Here is an 18,079-nt window from a genome sequence, read left to right as displayed (position 1 = left end):
TTTATCTGTTTGTACGAGTATCAGTATGTACTTGTAACATTACTGCTACATTGCTGAAAGTATAGTATAATTCTTTTTTTTATTTCTCGCCCATTCCGTTGGGGGACACAGACCATGGTTATAGCTTAGGCTACCACTAGGAGGAGAAACTATGCAAATAAGAAAAAACAGCTCCTCCTCCACTGCCTATACCCCCATGCTCCAACAGGAGGACCTCAGTTTTAGCTTAGTGTCGGATAAGGAGGGGACACTCCTGCTCCTGCAGGGTTGTCCCTGTAGTTTTTTCTTCTCCTGTTTTTCTAATCGGAGTAATAATGATTAGGACCTAACCTGGGTAAGGTTTATTAACAAATAATTTTACAAATGCCTAGGAAGGCAATATGACCTATCTTGACCCAGGTGAAATTTAATACTTCACTTTTATTATTATATATATTAAAATCTGAATTACTAAGTGAGTGCTCCTTTTATTTACCTTTAACTATTTTACAAACCCAAAAAAATACTATTTTATAAATACAGTCAGCACTCCACTAGAGAATTGAGATGTTGAACGGCACTACCTCCCACCCTATTACTTGTAATGCAGGGCAATGCCGTATTACTTAGTGCAGGGCTGTTGCCAACTAAATATTGTTGTCAGTATGGCAGTGTAAAGCAGTGGGGAACAGGTGACATCAACCCACTGTCAGAGGGATGCTAATGACCCCCTTATACACGTAAGGCCAGCTAAATGCCAGACCACAGATAGCCCTACAAGCTATAGTACACACCATGAGCTTGTGTTTGAACTCCTGCAAATTCCTTCTCCCCCTGTGCTCACACTGTGACACGGCTCTTTAGGGCTTACCTGTGGATCTGGGTGGGTCTGCTGGATGAGAGGCAGGGAGGTTCCTTCTTGGGGCAGTGGCTACTTTCAGCGCCCCCTGCACGGCGGGCACCATTTTCAGAGTCGGGGTCTTCCTTTTTTCATGTTTTTTTCGCGCGTTCTGTGACGCGACTGGGGGGCAGAGCCTATCGCGTCAGCTCCAACGCATCCGCTTTGCCTCAGCGCTTCATCCATGCTTGGCTGCTACTCCAGCTCCTCACAGGTCACGGTAGGACAGATAGTGTAAAGCTGTAGGAGACTCTGACTCCAGGATTTCCGCCATCATGCACAGACCTGGGGCCCCCCAAAAATCTAAAGCGACTCCTCAGGTCCCACTAGGATTCTGTCTGGTTTGCTGCTTGCCACTATCGGTTACAGGCTCCTGTGACTCTTGCCTTGCCTCGGGACAGGATCATCCACCACCTCCTCCCCCTCCACCAAACCAGCCCAGTCCCTCCTTCGCCCCTTTTGAGTCCGCGGAGCCCTCCTGGGCCTCTGCCATAGCTAGGGCGGCCGCGGACTTGGCCCAAGTCTCGCGCGCGGCCATGGCCTTTACGGAACGCATGGCGGCCTCGGATCCTCCGCCTGCAAAGCCTGTGGTTAGCACCGCTCAACCTCCCGGTGCCCCCCACAGAGGACGCTCAACCGTTAAGAGGCAGCGTACGCAGCAGCATCCCTCCTCGGAGGACTCTGCTTCACCCCCTCGCCTGGAGGCGTGTTCAGCCTCTCCCCCTCGCAGGGACTACAGGTCTGAAGGGGAAAGGTTCGGCTCGGACGAGGACACGGAACCGGAACCCTCGCCTAAGCTCTCCACCATGGTGGCAGACTTGGTCACGGCGGTCTGTGATACCTTTTGACATCCAGGGGGAACCTCCTTCTGCTAGTAGCCAGGAATTCCCCCTTTTCTGCTCCAGAAGGGGTGGCGCACCAGAGGCAATCACATTCCCCATTCATGGCGAGTTTGCCAAGGTCCTTTCAAGGGCTTGGGAGCGCCCTAATCACCGTTTTTTGTGCCACAAGGCGCATGGATACTCTGTATCCTTTCCCGGCAGATAATGTGCAGCAGTGGTCTTCTCCTCCTAAGGTCGACCCACCAGTGGCCAGATTGGAAAACGGCAATACCAGTCGTTGACAGGCATTTTGACTCTTTCCAAGGCCATCTTTTCTCTGACAGGCACAGGTCTGCGGCCCGTGTTCCTCAGCCTGGGTAGCCAGGGCGTTTTTGGTGTGGTTGCAGCGCCATCATTAGGACCTTGCGGAGCAGGATACCTCTGCGGACACCCTGAACTTCGTCCTCCAGATGTCCCAAGCGACAACATTCCTCTGTGAGGCCTCATTGGACGTCAGCACTCTTTTTGCGCGGGTTTCGGCCCTCTCGGTCACTCAGCGCAGGGAGGTCTAGTTGAAGGTCTGGGAGCCTTTGCGGGCTCCAGGCTCTTCGATGCTAAGCTGGACGAGATTATCTCTGACGCTACGGAGGGCAAGAGCACACACCTGCCCCAATCTAGATCCAAGCACGCCTTCAGAGCTCGCCCCTTTGGCTCTAGAAACCAGTCCTTTCGGCGCTCCTCCTCCAGGTCTGCGACAGCCCCCTCCTCCGGCGGCTCTCAGGACTCCCGCAAGAAGCCTTCCTTTAAGCCTCAACCTTCCTGGTGCCCGCAGGCACAATTTCAGGGGAGTTCTGCCCGCCCTGCGGCTCCCAAGCTGTCCTCCGCCTGAAGCGGCGCCTGCGGTGGGGGGCCGTCTGCTCTCCTTTCAGCAGGTCTGGAGAGCCCACTTTCCAGACGCCTGGGCCCTGGAAATTGTAACTTCCGGTTACAAGATAGAATTCACTTCCAGACCTCTGGAACGTTTCTTCCCTTCTCGGGTTCCAGGGGATCCGGCCCGAGCCTCGGCCCTTTTACAAGCGGTCTCTTCCCTTCTAGTCCGAGGAGTAGTTGCCCCAGTTCCTGGGGTACAGAGTTCTACTCAAATCTTTGTAGTGCCAAAGAAGGAGGGATCAGTGCGTCCGGTCCTGGACCTGAAGCTCTTAAACAAGTCCCTGCGGGTGCGGAGGTTCCGGATGGAATCCCTCCGCTCCGTTATTGCTTCTCTTCTTCCAGGGGAGTTCCTCGCGTCAGTGGACATCCGGGACGCCTATCTGCATGTCCCTATTGCAGAATCTCACCACAGATTCCTGCGCTTCGTCATTGGCGGCCGTCATTATCAGTTCGTCGACCTTCCCTTTGGGCTGGCGACAGCCCAGCGGGTATTCACAAAGATTTTGGCACCGCTCATGGCGCTTCTTCGCACCAGGGGCCTATCTCTGTTGCCCTACCTGGACGACATACTGATAAAGGCTCCCTCTCGTCCCCAGGCCGAAAACAGCGTCAGGATCACTGTTCAGACTCTGCAACAGTTCGGCTGGCTAATCAACTTCCCAAAGTACTCTCTACAAGCTTCCCAGAGGGTGAACGTCCTGGGGATGATTCTGGACACCACTGCAGCCCGGTTATTCCTTCCGGATTGCAAGTTCTCACGGATACGGGAGTCAGTGTCTCGCCTTCTGCGGTCCCCGTGTATCTCCATCAGGGAGTGCATGCAGGTTCTGGGGCTTATGATGGCCTCCTTCGAGGCTCTTCCCTTTGCCCAGTTTCACACTCGGCCTCTGCAACAGGCAATCCTGTCCTTCTGGGACAGGACATCGAGGGGTCTGAACTCTCAGAGCCGCCTACCGCCTCGGGTTCGCATGGAACTCCCGTGGTGGCTGTCCCCTCAGAATCTGGCTTCAGGGAGATCCTTCCTCCCAATCTCCTGGACAGTCGTCACCACCGATGCCAGTCTCCTGGGTGGGGGTGGCGTTCTCCGGGCTCGGATGTTTCAGGGGGTGTGGTCAGAGGTGGAAGCCTGCCTTCTGATCAACATACTAGAGCTAAGAGCAATTTTACTCTGTCTCATTGGACCCCCCTCCTAGCGGGTCTCCCGGTAAGGGTCCAGTCGGACAATGCCACAGCTGTGGCCTACATCAATCATCAGGGCGGAACCCGCAGCCGGACGGTGATGCAAGAGGTGAAAAGGATCCTCCAGTGGGCGGAAACTCATGTTCCAATATTGTCTGCAGTGTACATCCCAGGGGTCAACATCTGGACGGCAGACTTTCTCAGCCGCAACAGGATGGATCCGGGAGAGTGTTCTTTGCATCCGGACGTATTTGAGAACGTCTGTCGCCGTTGGGGCCGCCCGGATGTGGACTTGGGCCTGGACGCCATGAACAACAATGTTCCCACGTTCCTTCGGGATCCGGAGGTGTACGGGGTGAATGCTCTGGTGTCTCTGTGGCAAGACTTCACGCTCCTCTGTCTTCCCACCACTGCCTCTACTCCCAAAGGTTCTTCGCAGGGTCACGGCGGAAGGGATCCCGACCATACTTCTCGCCGTGCCTGGTTCTCGGAGGTCACTCGGAGGCTGGCAGACGTTCCGTGGCCTCTTCCTCTCAGGGAGGACCTGCTGTCTCAATGACCGCTCTTCCACCAGAATTTACAGCCGCATCGTTTAATGGCGTGGCTGTTGAGACCACCATCTTGAAGAAGAGGGGCTTCTCAGACTCTGTCGTGAGGACCATGATGAGAGCCAGGAAACCAGCTCCCTCCCGGATATACGTACCTGGAAGGCCTTTCTTGCCTTTTGCGAGAAGTTAGGTGTTTCTCCCCTTCGCTTCTCCGTTCCGGTGGTCCTCTCCTTTCTCCAGTCGGGTCTCGGGATGGGAATGTCCCTGAGCTCTCTGAAAGGTCAGGTCTCTGCTCTGGCCATTTTCTTTCAGCGGTCTCTAGCTCTGCTCGGTCCGATGAGGACCTTTCTACAGGGGTGGCACATTCGGTCCCTCCGTATGTCCCTCCCCTGCCCCCTGGGATCTGAACCTGGTTCTGTCTTCTCTCCAGATGGCTCCTTTTGAGCCCCTGAGGGGCATTTCCCTGAGTCTTCTCACCTGGAAGGTGGTCTTTTTGGTGGCCATCACCTCTATCAGGACGGTATCGGAGCTGGCCGCCCTTTCCTCCAAGGAACCGTTTTTGGTCTTTTACAAGGATAAGGTGGTACTGCAGGGGGGCGTGGCCAACTGCCAGCATGGGAGCACGCGTTTAAGTGAAGCTCCGTTCACCCTCTGCAATCCTTCACCATCCTGACAAACTGCCGACCCCAGGCACAGATTGGACGGTGTGTAAGCGCAAGAGGAGACCCCGCACACCGGCGATGGGGCCCAACAAAGCTCAAGCGGCCGCAGAAAGGCTGAAGGAGTTCGCTCGGTCTGAGGCCCAAAATGGCGCTGCGAATGGAACACCCTCGCGCGCCGCGGTTACCCGCGGGCAGGCCGCACAACAGGCTGAGGAACCCACGGAGCCTGAATTCACCCTCAAGGCTGCCTACGATCAACTGCTGGTGGCGATCTCATCATGTCAGTCCTCGCTCACTGGGAAGCTTGAGGAGGTGAGGGTGGATGTCAGCCTACTATGCCATGACATGCAGCAACTGAGGGACCGAGTCAAGACCACTGAAGATCGGTTCTCTGCTCTGGAAGACCTGACCAGACCGATGGAGGGGAGAGTGCAGGATCTGGAAAGAGCGGTCGGTCAATGGCAGCAGAAGTGCGATGACCTGGAAAATAGATCGCGGCGCAACAACGTGCGGATCCTGGGCCTACCTGAAAAAGCTGAGGGCCGGGACCCGGCGGCGTTTCTGGAGACCTGGTTCAAGGAGCAGTTCCCGGAGGCACCCTTTACCCCTGCGTATGCTGTGGAGAGAGCCCACCGTGTCCCCGCCAGACAACCGCCACCTGGGGCTCCCCCTAGACCACTCCTGGCGCGCCTTTTAAATTGGAGGGATCGTGACCTTATCCTCAGCCAGGCCAGGAGCAAGCAAGATATCCGCCATGACAACGCAAGAGTCTCCCTTTTCCCGGACTTCTCTGCGGACCTCCAGAAGAAAAGGGCCATGTTTGTTGCGTTAAACGCCGTCTCCGTGAGTTAAATCTACAGTACTCTATGGCTTACCCGGCTCGCCTTAGAGTGATTGATGGAGAGAAGACCATCTTCTTCAGCGATCCCAGGGAGGCTGAGGACTGGGCCTCGAGAATGGCCGCGCGCCTTCCTCCGCGTTGATCTGACCACCGTCCGCACCGCAAGTATTACGTGTCCCCTCATGACTGCTTCGTGTAGGGCTTGTTTTGTAGGCCCTGCTGTTGTCCCTCGACTTACTGCCCTACGGCCCTGTTGTTACATTGCTGCTTAGTCTTGTTGGACTCAGGAGAGGGCTTGCAGGGATATAGGGGACACTTACGATACGTACTGTGGACGATATCTCCTAGTGCTCCCTTTTTCCGAGTTTTGGTTAGCAGTTTCAATATCTAGTTAAATGGGGGGTGGGAGTGTCACCTGTGTGGTATTAACAACCTTTTACACCATACAGGTCCCCGAACCTAAGGCCACTCAACTAGCTGGCCTAACACCTGACGCACTCAGGTTGTTCGTGTTACTGTTATTTGTTATGTTACTATATGCTCCTGTTTGCTCGTATCAAGTATGGCTATCACTAACCATTTTATCTGCAGACCGACTACTGATCCGGAGGGATCAGATGCCTAGTTTAGGGGTGAAATGTAAGCTATGGGAAGGTATATGTCATGGATTCATTTAGAATGTCATTATGGCCCCCTTAAGAGTTATGTCCTGGAACATCAGAGGGTTGGGTGATCCTAAAAAGAGGATTGCGGTGTTCTCTCAGATTCGGTCCTTTAATCCCCATATCTTGGGACTTCAGGAGACCCATCTTATCCCGGAAACGGGTAAGAGGCTGAAGAAGCCCTGGGCTCAGCAGGTATTCAATGCATACGGCAGCTCGCACTCTAGAGGTGTCGCGCTGCTGTTTCATAGGAGTCTCCGGTGTGAGATTCAACACTCGGTGGTGGATCCGGGGGGTCAATACATTTTTATTTTCGGTCATATTGATTGCCTACCATACGTGATTGTCAACCTGTATAACCCACCCCCTGCTTCTTTTTCCCTGCTGCAAGCCGTGGTGGGCTTTGCGACTCAATATCCTGCCGCTCGCTTCTTATGCATGGGGGACTTTAATCAGTGATGAGTGAGGCTGCGGATAGGTTTAGCGGTAGGGCGGATAGAGGCGGGATGGGAGGAGACTCTATATCCCTTGCTAGAATTTCTCTGGAGATGGGATGGATAGATGTGTGGAGGGCCAGGAACCCCAATGCCAGGGAATACTCATGCTTCACACCCTCCAGAGGTGCTTTATCGAGAATAGAGTATTTATTCTGTAACCCCTTAGTGTACACTGACCTGGTGAACATTAGCTATGGACCCCAGGATCCCTCTGATCACGCTCCGATCATGGCCGAGCTGATGATGTCTGGTTCCCTGAATCCGGGTGGTAAAATGCGGATACATCCCTTCTGGCTTACCCTATTTGGCTTAACAGATAGGATCCCTGATCAGCTGAGGGTGTTCTTTGAGGTCCAGGGAGCTTCCACTGATCCCCTATTACTATGGGAAACATTAAAAGCTTATCGGTCCCGGGGTAGGGTTCCCCCGCGGGGGTTACCGTGCACTCCACCAGGGCGGTGGATGCCTCCTGGGCTAAGCGCAATCGAGCCTCTACATCACAACTTTGTAAGGCGGCCACCTGGTCGTCCTTACATACCTTTACCAAGTTCTACCAGCTGCACTCTCTGGCGCCGGCTGATGCTGCTCTAGGGCGCGAGGTATTGCAGGCTGTGGTTCCTGTTTAACCGTTGGACGTTTCCCTCTGGAGGTGTTGGTCTCCCACCCCATGGACTGCTCTAGGACGTCCCATGGTCTATGTCCCCCAATGGAATGGGCGAGAAAAGGAGAATTTTTTTGTGAAACTCGCCTGTGAAATCTTTTTCTCGTCTTTTCCATTGGGGACACAGTTCTATCTATTGGGACCTTATGGTTAACGGCCGGATGACTGTGTTCCTCTGTTCTGTTTTCTTTATTAATATTTGGTTTTGGTCTCCTTCTCCTACTGCTTTTGCACGCACTGAGGTCCTCCTGTTGGAGCATGGGGGTATAGCCAGTGGAAGAGGAGCTGTTTTTTCTTATTTGCATAGTGTCTCCTCCTAGTGGTAGCATAAGCTATACTCATGGTCTGTGTCCCCTAATGGAAAAGACTAGAAAAAGATTTTACAGGTGAGTTTCACAAAAAAATTCATTTTTTCCCGTTTTAGGCAGCTGGGGGAGGGTATTTCCAAGAGTTTGAATTGTCTCGGATAAACCCTTTAATAGACTACCTTTACATAATTTGTCATTTGCATAACTAAATGTTTTTGTCATATCTAGGTAGAAAGCCTTACTGCAGCACGAAGTGCTTCTAGAGCAGGCACCGAACCATCTGATGCTATTCGTGTAGTGAATGCTGTTCTTACACAGATAGATCAAATAAGAAGGTACGTACTTTTTTCTTTTTAAAATAATTTTTAGCCAGGCAGCAGATAGTATGGCTCCTTTTCTAGTCAGTAGCGCTTTTTCTGTACAATAGCAGGCAAGCCTGTCTCCTATTATTAATTATGAAATGAAGCCTATATAATCCCTTAAAAGATGTCAACTGGTTAGGCACTTAAAGGGGTTATCCCATGATTAATGTAAAGAATGAAAATCGGACATCATATAGTACATGACAATTTTGTACCAACAAAGCTACAACCAGCTCTGTACTGCACATGTATACAGAGATTTCCCCATTCATTGTTCTGCTAGACTTATATCAAGCTGGTAACTCAAGTGGAGCGTCTTTTCTGCTAGAGCTAAGGGTCATGCTCTCCCTATCACAGCTCAGGAGGCGTGTCCTTGCTCTCCCTATCACAGCTCAGGAGGCAGTTGAAGGATGAAACTGAGCATGTGCAACGTTCTCAGTGAGCAGAACAAAGAAATGAGAAAAAGAACTAACAGCAGGTGGCGCTATACAGATAGATTTAATTGAATAACTCTGTGGCTATATAATATTTTTAATTACATACAATTGCAAAAGTATTCAGATCAAGGTGCTGGTTTGAAAACTGTTGATAATTTTTTTCAAGGGACAATCCCTTTACGTATGCAGCAAATATTTGTGTTTTTTATCCCTGCCTTCCTAGAGCCACATTTTTTTTTTATTTTTTTTTACACAGGATTTGTTTTTCACAAGCTGTTTTGTATTTTTTGGCAGTATTTTTTGGTGGTATTTTATAATATAATTGCTGGAATTTTTTGATGGGGTTGTTGAATGCTATTTGCAGTTTTTAGAGTTTGAAACCCCCCTCTTCCCAATCAAATCGCCCTCCCCTCACATGAAGGCTTTGAAGCGTTCCACCCTCTCCTCTTTTTCTTGCACAATCTCCCCCTCCCTGCTGGCATATTCTATACTGGGAGAAAGAGAGCCGAGAGAGCGGCCTTATCCAGATAATTTCCAGTTGCGCAAAAAAACGTGTTAAATACAATGTATGGAACCTAGAGCTGCAACGAAAAATCAAGTAATTCGGCACAAAAAAAATCTTCAATGCAAATTTTTTGCATCGATGATTCATTTGTGTCACGTGACCACGGAGCTGGAGTAAAGCGCTTGCCATTACTCCCGCTCCGTGGTCTACCGCTGTGCTCGGAATACTCACCTTCCAGCAAGGGGCCTCCGGACACTCCACAGCACGTCCATGGTCCCGCGGAATGATGGAGTGTCGGCGGCGCCCCTACTGGAAAGATAAGTTGGTGCGACTAAGGCCGGGCGCACGGAGTGCACAGCGTCATAGAAACTAATGAGTCTGTGCACTCCGGGTGTTGGGGGGAAAGCTGATGGCACTGGGGGAGTGTTGCTGATGGCACTGGGGTGGGGAAGAGCTGATGGCACTGGGGGAACGGAGCGGATGGCATCGGGAGGAACTGTTGCACTTGGGCTGATCGCACAGGAGCAATGAAGGTTGTTGGGGACTTATGGTAGTGGGGCTGATAAGTTTTTATAAAGGAAAACAGTCTATTAAATTTTTTCAGGGTACTTTCACACTTTGAGCAGATGATCCAGCAATCCTGACGCAAACGGATGGTATTTGTCAGACTGATCCGGATGCAGATTTGTCAAACAAATGCATTGAAATACCGGATCAGTCTCTCCAGTGTCATCCAGAAAAACGGATCCGGTATTTTTAATTTTTTTTGCATTCTTAAAGGTCTACGCATGCACAGACCAGAAAACCGAACACTTAATGCCTGATCTGGCACGAATACATTTCAATGGAAATTAATGCCGGATTCAGCTTTCCGGCAATTGTTCAGGATTTTTGACAGGAGAGAAAACTGCAGCATGCTGACGTATTTTCCCTGGCCAAAAAACGTAAGAGGGAACTGATCCATATTGAATGGAATGCTCTCCATTCAGAATGCATTAGGATAAAACTGAAGCGTTTTTTTTCCGGTATTGAGCTCCTGTGACGAACTCGGCACCGGAAAAGAAAAACGCTAGTATAAAAGTGCCCTTTATAAGATTACTCGATTCATTGTAAAAAATTATTGATAGAATACTCGATTTCTAAAATAATCGTTTACTGCAGCCCTAATACAACCAATGCGTTTTTTTATACTACAGCTATCACGCTACAATTAAAGGAAGTCTTTCAGTTCCTTGCTGCTGTACCAGTTCGTGGACTGATATAGTAGGCAGGCAGGTTTATACTACCCCACAGGGAACCGGTAAATCCCCTAGTCCCCCACACCCTGCACAAGTAGCACATGCTACAGTAGATTGACTGCAGTATATATAGATAGGCAGTGTACAGCACCTCAACCAGCCTATGTTCATATAAAAAAGTGAGTTAAAGGGGTTGTCCGGGTTCAGAGCTGAACCCGGACATACCCTTATTTTCACCCCGGCAGCCCTCCTGAGCCTGGCATCGGAGCATCTCATGCTCCGATGCGCTCCCGTGCCCTGCGCTAGATCGCGCAGGGCACAGGCTCTTGTGTTTTCAATAACACACTGCCGGGCGGTAACTTCCGCCCAGCGGTGTGTTCGGTGACGTCACCGGCTCTGAGGGGCGGGCTTTAGCTCTGCCCTAGCCGTTTTACTGGCTAGGGCAGAGCCAAATCCCGCCCATCAGTGCCGGTGACGTCACCGGGCTGCCTGTCAGCCCCATAGAGAGCCCCGGTACGTCACCGGAACTCAGAAAAATGCCTTTGCCCTGCGCGATTTAGCGCAGGGCAAAGGAGAGCATCGGAGCATGAACTGCTCCGATGCTCATGTCAGGGGGGCAGCCGGGGTGAAAATGGAGGTATGTCCAGGTTCAGCTCTGGACCTGGACAACCCCTTTAATGATTTAGCAAACTACCCAGTTTATTATTATAGATGTATAAGGTGGCTTGTAGGTATAGAGGTAGGCCAGCCAGTGTCCTCTTTACATAGGGACCCATCTGATCAAAGCTGCTGCATAGTCACTCATGTCACTCATGCTGCCTGACGCTGTTTGAGCAGGTAATATTTGCATTTAGCTTTGTAGTAGGCCCCCCAGAATACATTTTTCTGGTGGGCCCTAGCCACCTCAGTCCAATACTGTTGGGGTGCGGGGTGAGGTCTAATTGCAAAGAAAAGAAACTTACTACATAAGCAAATTAGACTGCATGTGCTCATTGGGCTGTTCCAAGCCTGGCAATGGCTCAAATTTTTCGCACCCTGTGCCACCTTTATGATTTTGATTTACTGTTCCATCAGTCTCTTTTATCACTTTGCACTAACACTGGATCCATCCAGCCATGCTTCCTTCCATCCCCTTCCCTCCCATAACCGATCCAGAAATGCAACATTAAAAGGACTTTTTATTATTATTTTATTTTATTTTATACGGATTACCTATCCTCTAGGTAGGTTATCAATATCTGATTGGTGGGGTTCCGACATCCCCGCGAATCAGCTCGTTTGAGAAGGCAGCAGAGCTCCTGTGAGTGCAGTGGCCTTCTCGTATCTTACCAAGCATGGTGCCATACATTGTGTACAGGCTGTGCTTGGTAGATCATAAGTCAAGTACAACTCTGTTACATGTCTACATTGATAAAGATTGATTTGGGTCATCAAAGAACGTATACAAATCAAACGGCAATAGGTGTGAGACAGTCAGAATTAGTTGGGTAGCAGAACCAAGTAAGTACAGCAGTCTCAAAGTACTGTGTCAGGGCAGTTGTGGATCCTTCTCATTGTTCCTTCTCATGGAGCAGAATACTACAGGTGAAAGACTTTCACTGACAGTAGGACGAGCATCAGCCATTCAGTGAAGCATGGTCACCTTTCTGGCCATGTACAAAGATTCTTGGGGGATTATTTTTTGATTAGACCATGTCATCCATTACTCCAAACAAGGAAAGTAGTGGAACCAATGAAAAAATGTTCTCCCCATATTAGAGCTCAGAAGTTATAAATCACAGCAGATTTGATCTCGATCAATGTATCTTTCTTTTTATTTCAGAAAAACAGGTTAAGCGGCAGTACATGTTTTAACGTTTTCGGCTCGCAGGCCTTTATCACACACTATAGTGTAAAGAGAATTGAACAAAATAATGAATAATAAATAAACGAAAATCCATACAATGACTGATACTGACAATAAATAAAAATAAATAAAATTATCCCATGCGGCTCCAAGATTTCAGCTAAGGTTGTAGGTTTCAACATGATGTCCATATGACATGTTATCATAACCGTTTAACAGAGAGATTGTCATGATTCACAACCAGGGCATTATTCCCTATGTCTGATTATGCATTAAGGTATTCATATAGAAATATGTAAAATACAATAGTGGCGTCATATGGATAAAATAATGTTTATGAAAAACATATATCCCAAATAGAATCATTACATATAAGATGAGCTTAATAAATTTGCCTACTACTACAGTGGCGTCATCTGGATAAAATTACTCATGTGTATGAGAGACATATACCAAATGAAGTCTCACCAGACAAGAGGCCTGACTGCACTATCTTGGACTTACCAGTGCTGCAATTAGGTAGAGGGTCATAAGAGTAAAGTACACCTTTGGTAGGGGTGCTAACCAGCGCCAGAAAAGTAATGGTGTGAAGGGGCCATTTCTTGGTACCCTTAAATGTGTAGAAGGGGCGTCACAATATCGCTGCAAGCGTCTGGAGAGCTCGGTCGTTGTGCGCTCCAAAGACCGGAAGTGGATCAGAGTTTGGAACGCACGGTGACCCGAAGTTGCGTTCCACAGACCAGAAGTTGTCCGGAAGTGGAGCGCAAACTGAGTATGGTAGGTAGAACACAGGGAAACTAATACACTTGAATAGAATGTTATATAGGAGAAAAAAAACAGCTGGAGAAAAAAGACAAAGGGGGAAGAAAGGAAGTAGTGGTAGATTGTAAATGGGGAAAATAAAAGACAGAGAGGAGAATGGAAAGATAAAGGGAGGAGTAGGGGAGAAATATTGTATAAGGATACCCTTGTGCGGCACTGGGTCCAAGCAGTGGTTATGGGGCCTGTAATGAAACCATCTAAATAAGATTAATAACAATACATCACTGGATAGAAACTTGATGTGCTATGTAAATAATAAAGAGTCTTTGTAAACTGAAATGGATGCATTAAAGGAGATTCTGTATTTCATATTTCCTATTCATCCCTTCAGGGGTAAGACTCTGTACGGTATGGATCCAATAGCCCTCTCCGAGTTTGAGTGTTTTGAATCTATTGCCACCCCTTCTTGGGGGAGGATTATGCTTAAAAACTTGAAATCTGAGTTGTGCAATAGTATGTCTTGCTTCGTGGAAGTGGAAGTGGAAGGGGATCGGTAGAAGTAGGTTCTTATGTTGACATATTCTTTAAATCTTTTGGAAGGTTTTACCTACACTTTAGGATATGCCTTTTTAAGTAGTGGCCAATGGCCCTGGATGATATTAAGGACTTTCCTAGCACTTGGATGAAATGTGTGGACAAAGGGAATACATTTATTCATGGTCTTGGGTTTTGACTGTTGTGTGAGCGAGGCATGAGAGTATATGACGGGTACCCCTGATCTTTAAATCGCTGTTTCATTTCTTGAATGCGTTGTGATCTAATTGAGGGCTCCTCAACTATGGTTTGTACCCTCTTTAATTGAGAACCTGGAAGTGCTTTTTGTGTGGTGGGAGGATGAAAAGTGGAGTAAGTTGTTCCTGTCTGTGCAAATAAATATATAAAATAGCCTTTAGTACATTGCCTTTAGTGCGTTGCAGGTCCCAATCGTGAAGTGGGTACAGTTGTACAGTACACGGGTGTTCGATCCTTTATGTACTGCTTATTATCGTTTTAACCTTGTGAGTATAATAAACCCTTTCCATTTCACTATTGTAGCAACTTTTGGTCCTTGACAGAAGTTTGTAAAGAGGAGGAGAAGGTGGCTTTCTGTGGCCTGAGTGCATTCCTATATCCACCAACATATGAATGAATCTTGAGTGAGGAGTTTTCTGTTCCGTAGAGCAGAACGATCCGACTGAAAAATGTTCCTGTCTGTGTGCTTTCTATACAGGTCTGTCGTTAGTTTACCTAAGGAATGTTTCGCAACTTGTGTATCAAGAAAATTAATGGAGAGTACATCATGGTGAATTGTAACTCAGGATATATAGAATTTTCGTAGGTGTGAAAAGGCAATAGACATATACAGAAGATGTCATCTATATAACTTTTCCAGATGATGGTATGGGTTATGAAGACATGATGGGTATACACCTGGGTCTCCTCAAAGTCTGCCATGTAGCAATTTGCGTAGGGCGGGGCTACGTTAGACCCCATTGTAGTACCCTGTTTCAGTAAATAAAAGTTATCTTGGAACATAAAGACGTTATCACGGAGTACAGTCTCTAGTAGATCGAGACAGAATGAGATTACCTCTTTGTGTAGTTCCTTGTTGTGTAATGATCTTTGTACTGCAAGTAGGTCTTTGTCATGTTGTATAGAGGTATACAAACTGGCCACATCCCAGGTAGCAAGAATAGTGTGATAACACTGAACTGCACAGAGGTTATCTCATTCTGTCTTGATCTACTTAGTACTGCAAAGGGGTATAACGTAGCCCCGCCCTATGCAAATTGCTACATGGCAGACTTTGAGGAGACCCATGTCTATACCCATCATCTGGAAAAGGTATATAGATGACATCTTCTGTATATGGAAAGGATCACTAAACAGTCTATTGACTTTTCACACCTACCGTATTTTACGGCGTATAAGACGACTGGAGGTCTTAAGACAACCCCCAACTTTTCTATTTAGAATATAGGTTTTGGGCTATACTCGCTGTATAAGACTACCCCTGAATGTCCAGCCTTCCCCGTCTTCAAGACTATCTTCTCCAGTCCAGTGAACTGACTGGGATCTGTGGATGGCACTGTTATGATGAGGGGGATCTGTGAATGGCACGGTTATGGAGAGGGGGATCAGTGGATGACACTGCTATGGGGAAGGGGGATCAGTGGATGACACTGCTATGGGGAGGGGGATCAGTGGAGGACACTATATAGGATCTTAGGATATAGGTCATCCACAGATTCCCCTCCTCTAACAACAGTGTCATCCACAGATCCCCCCTCCCTATAACAGTGTCATCCACAGATCCCCCCTCCCTATAACAGTGTCAGCCACAGATCCCCCCCTCCCTATAACAGTGTCATCCACAGATTCCCCCCTCCCTATAACAGTGTCATCCACAGATCCCCCCCCTCCCCATAACAGTGCCATCCACAGATTCCCCCCCCATAACAGTGCCATCCACAGATCCCCCTCCCCATAACCGTGCCATCCACAGATCCCCCCTCCCCATAACAGTGCCATCCACAGATCCCCCCTCCCCGACGCTCAGAGTAGTATACATTTATAAACTGTAATCTGTAACTTTAAAGGGATTCTGTCATCAGATTTAACCCATCTAACCTAAACATATGCTCAGGGCCGGCCTTTGGGGTGTGCGGGCTGTGCGGCCGCACAGGGCGCCATAGCAACAGGGGCGCTGGGCGGCCGACAGCTCGCAATGTATATGTGGCAGCGGCAGGCGAGGCTGCACTTGTGTTCTACCTCGGGGCGCCCCCTCCATCTCCCCCTCCCCTGTCTCACCTGATTCCTCCTCCCCTGTGTCTGACCTGATTCCTCCTCCCCTGTGTCTGACCTGCCTGCTGCCCCCGCCGCTGCCAATAAGAAGAGAGACGGGAGGAGGAGGGGAGGGGCTGTGGCCACTGTGCCACCAACGTTTCTTATAAAGTTATACAAATACAGGAGGCGGGTGCCGGAATCAAATAGCCGGCACCCGACCTCTGTGACAGGGAGCTGCGATCAGCGGCAGTTGAGTTAACCCTTCAGGTGCGGTACCTGAGGGGTTAACTGCCGCTGATCGCAGCTCCCTGTCACAGAGGTCGGGTGCCGGCTATTTGATTCCGGCACCCGCCTCCTGTATTTGTATAACTTTATAAGAAACGTTGGTGGCACAGTGCGCCCCCCCCCAACAAACACCCCAGTATAAGAAACGTTGGTGGCACAGTGCGGCCCCCTCCCCCCCAACACCCCAGTATAAGAAACGTTGGTGGCACAGTGGGAAGTGCCAATGAGGGTTAAAAAATAATAAAAAAAATTAACTCACCTCCTCCAGTTGATCGCGTAGCTGCCGGTCTCCTGTTCTTTCTTTAGGACCTTTGGTGACGTCACTGAGCTCATCACATGGTCCATTACCATGGTGATGGATCATGTGATGAGAACAGTGATGTCACCACAGGTCCTTTGACAGGTCATGAAGAAAGAACAGGAAACGATTAATTGGAGGAGGTGAGTTAATTATTTTTTTATTTTTTAACCCTCATTGGCACTGCCCACTGCACCACCAATGTTTATTATATGGGGGGGGCGCACTGCGCCACCAATGTTTATTATACTGGGGTGTTGGGGGGGCCCACTGCGCCACCAATGTTTATTATACTGGGGTGTTGGGGGGGGTGCACTGCGCCACCAATGTTTATCATACTGGGGTGTTGGGGGGGGGGCGCACTGCGCCACCAATGTTTATCATACTGGGGTGTTGGGGGGGCGCACTGCGCCACCAATGTTTGTTATATTGGGGGGGCCCACTGCGCCACCAATGTTTATTATACTGGGGTATTGGGGGGGGCGCACTATGGGCCAGTGCACAGGTGCAGTGATCGGATGGATGTTCTCAGCTGGACACCGGCCGACACTGCGCATGCGCTGGGAGCCTCACCAGCGGTTAGGGTAGGGAAAAAGCACTGGCCCGTACGTAATTTTTCCCTTCCCTAACCGCTGACGAGGCTCCCGGTGCATGCGCAGTGTCGGCCAGTGTCCAGCTGAGAACATCCATCCGATCACTGCGCCTGCACACTGGCCCATAGTTTTTCCCTACCCTAACCGCCGGCGAGGCTCCCGGCGCATGTGCACTCTGCTGTGAAATTTCCCTAACCTGTCGTTGTGCGCCTGCACGGCGCTGCACACCTCCTCACGTCATGTCCGGTGCGACCGGAAGTGACGAAGGTAGGGAAATCTCACGAAGTAGGGGAGTATAACATTACACCGGCCTTTGAGGTGTGCGGGCTGGTAACTACTTGGTTGGATAGTCAGCCAGCCTATGCCATGATGCCAGCAACAAGCAGTGTTTTTTGTTTTTTTTTTTGGGGGGGGGGGGCGCCACAAGGTTAGCTCGCACAGGGCGCCTGAACACCTAAGGCCGGCCCTGCATATGCTCATGTCCAGACTAATAAGAAGAATCCTAAGCTGGCCTTATTAAACCTCACTGTGTCTCTATTTGCCCCCAAAACAGCCTTGATACACTAGTTGTGAAACATTCCTCAGGTAAACTGACGAGAGACCTGTATAGAAAACCCACAGAAAGGAACAACTTACTCAACTTTTCATCCTCCCACCACACAAAAAGCACTTCCAGGCTCTCAATTAAAGAGGGTACAAACCATAGTTGAGGACCTCTCAATTAGATCACAACACATTCAAGAAATGAAACGGCAATTTAAAGACTCGGGGGTACCCGTCATATACTCTCATACCTCCCTCACACAACAGACAGAAACCCAAGACCATGATTAGGCTACTTTCACACTAGCGCTTGATCGGATCCGTTCTGAACGGATCCGATCATATTAATGCAGACGGAGGCTCCGTTCAGTACGGATCCGTCTGCATTAATAACTTAG

General features: G+C 49.3%; 1 protein-coding gene across 8 annotated transcripts in view; it reads left to right on the top strand.

The window, feature by feature from the left end:
- TRIP13 (thyroid hormone receptor interactor 13) overlaps nucleotides 1-18,079 on the top strand; it is a 173,176-nt gene that overhangs the window by 123,849 nt on the left and 31,248 nt on the right. For all 8 annotated transcript variants that reach the window (XM_044294133.1, XM_044294129.1, XM_044294134.1 and 5 more), the window contains one exon: nucleotides 8,215-8,321. In XM_044294133.1, the coding sequence (XP_044150068.1) occupies nucleotides 8,215-8,321 (107 nt within the window). The remainder of the gene's footprint in view (nucleotides 1-8,214; nucleotides 8,322-18,079) is intronic.

This window comes from Bufo gargarizans, chromosome 5 (assembly GCF_014858855.1).
Source record: "Bufo gargarizans isolate SCDJY-AF-19 chromosome 5, ASM1485885v1, whole genome shotgun sequence".
NCBI classification, from domain to species: domain Eukaryota; kingdom Metazoa; phylum Chordata; class Amphibia; order Anura; family Bufonidae; genus Bufo; species Bufo gargarizans.
This window is presented reverse-complemented; position numbering and strand designations above follow the sequence as displayed.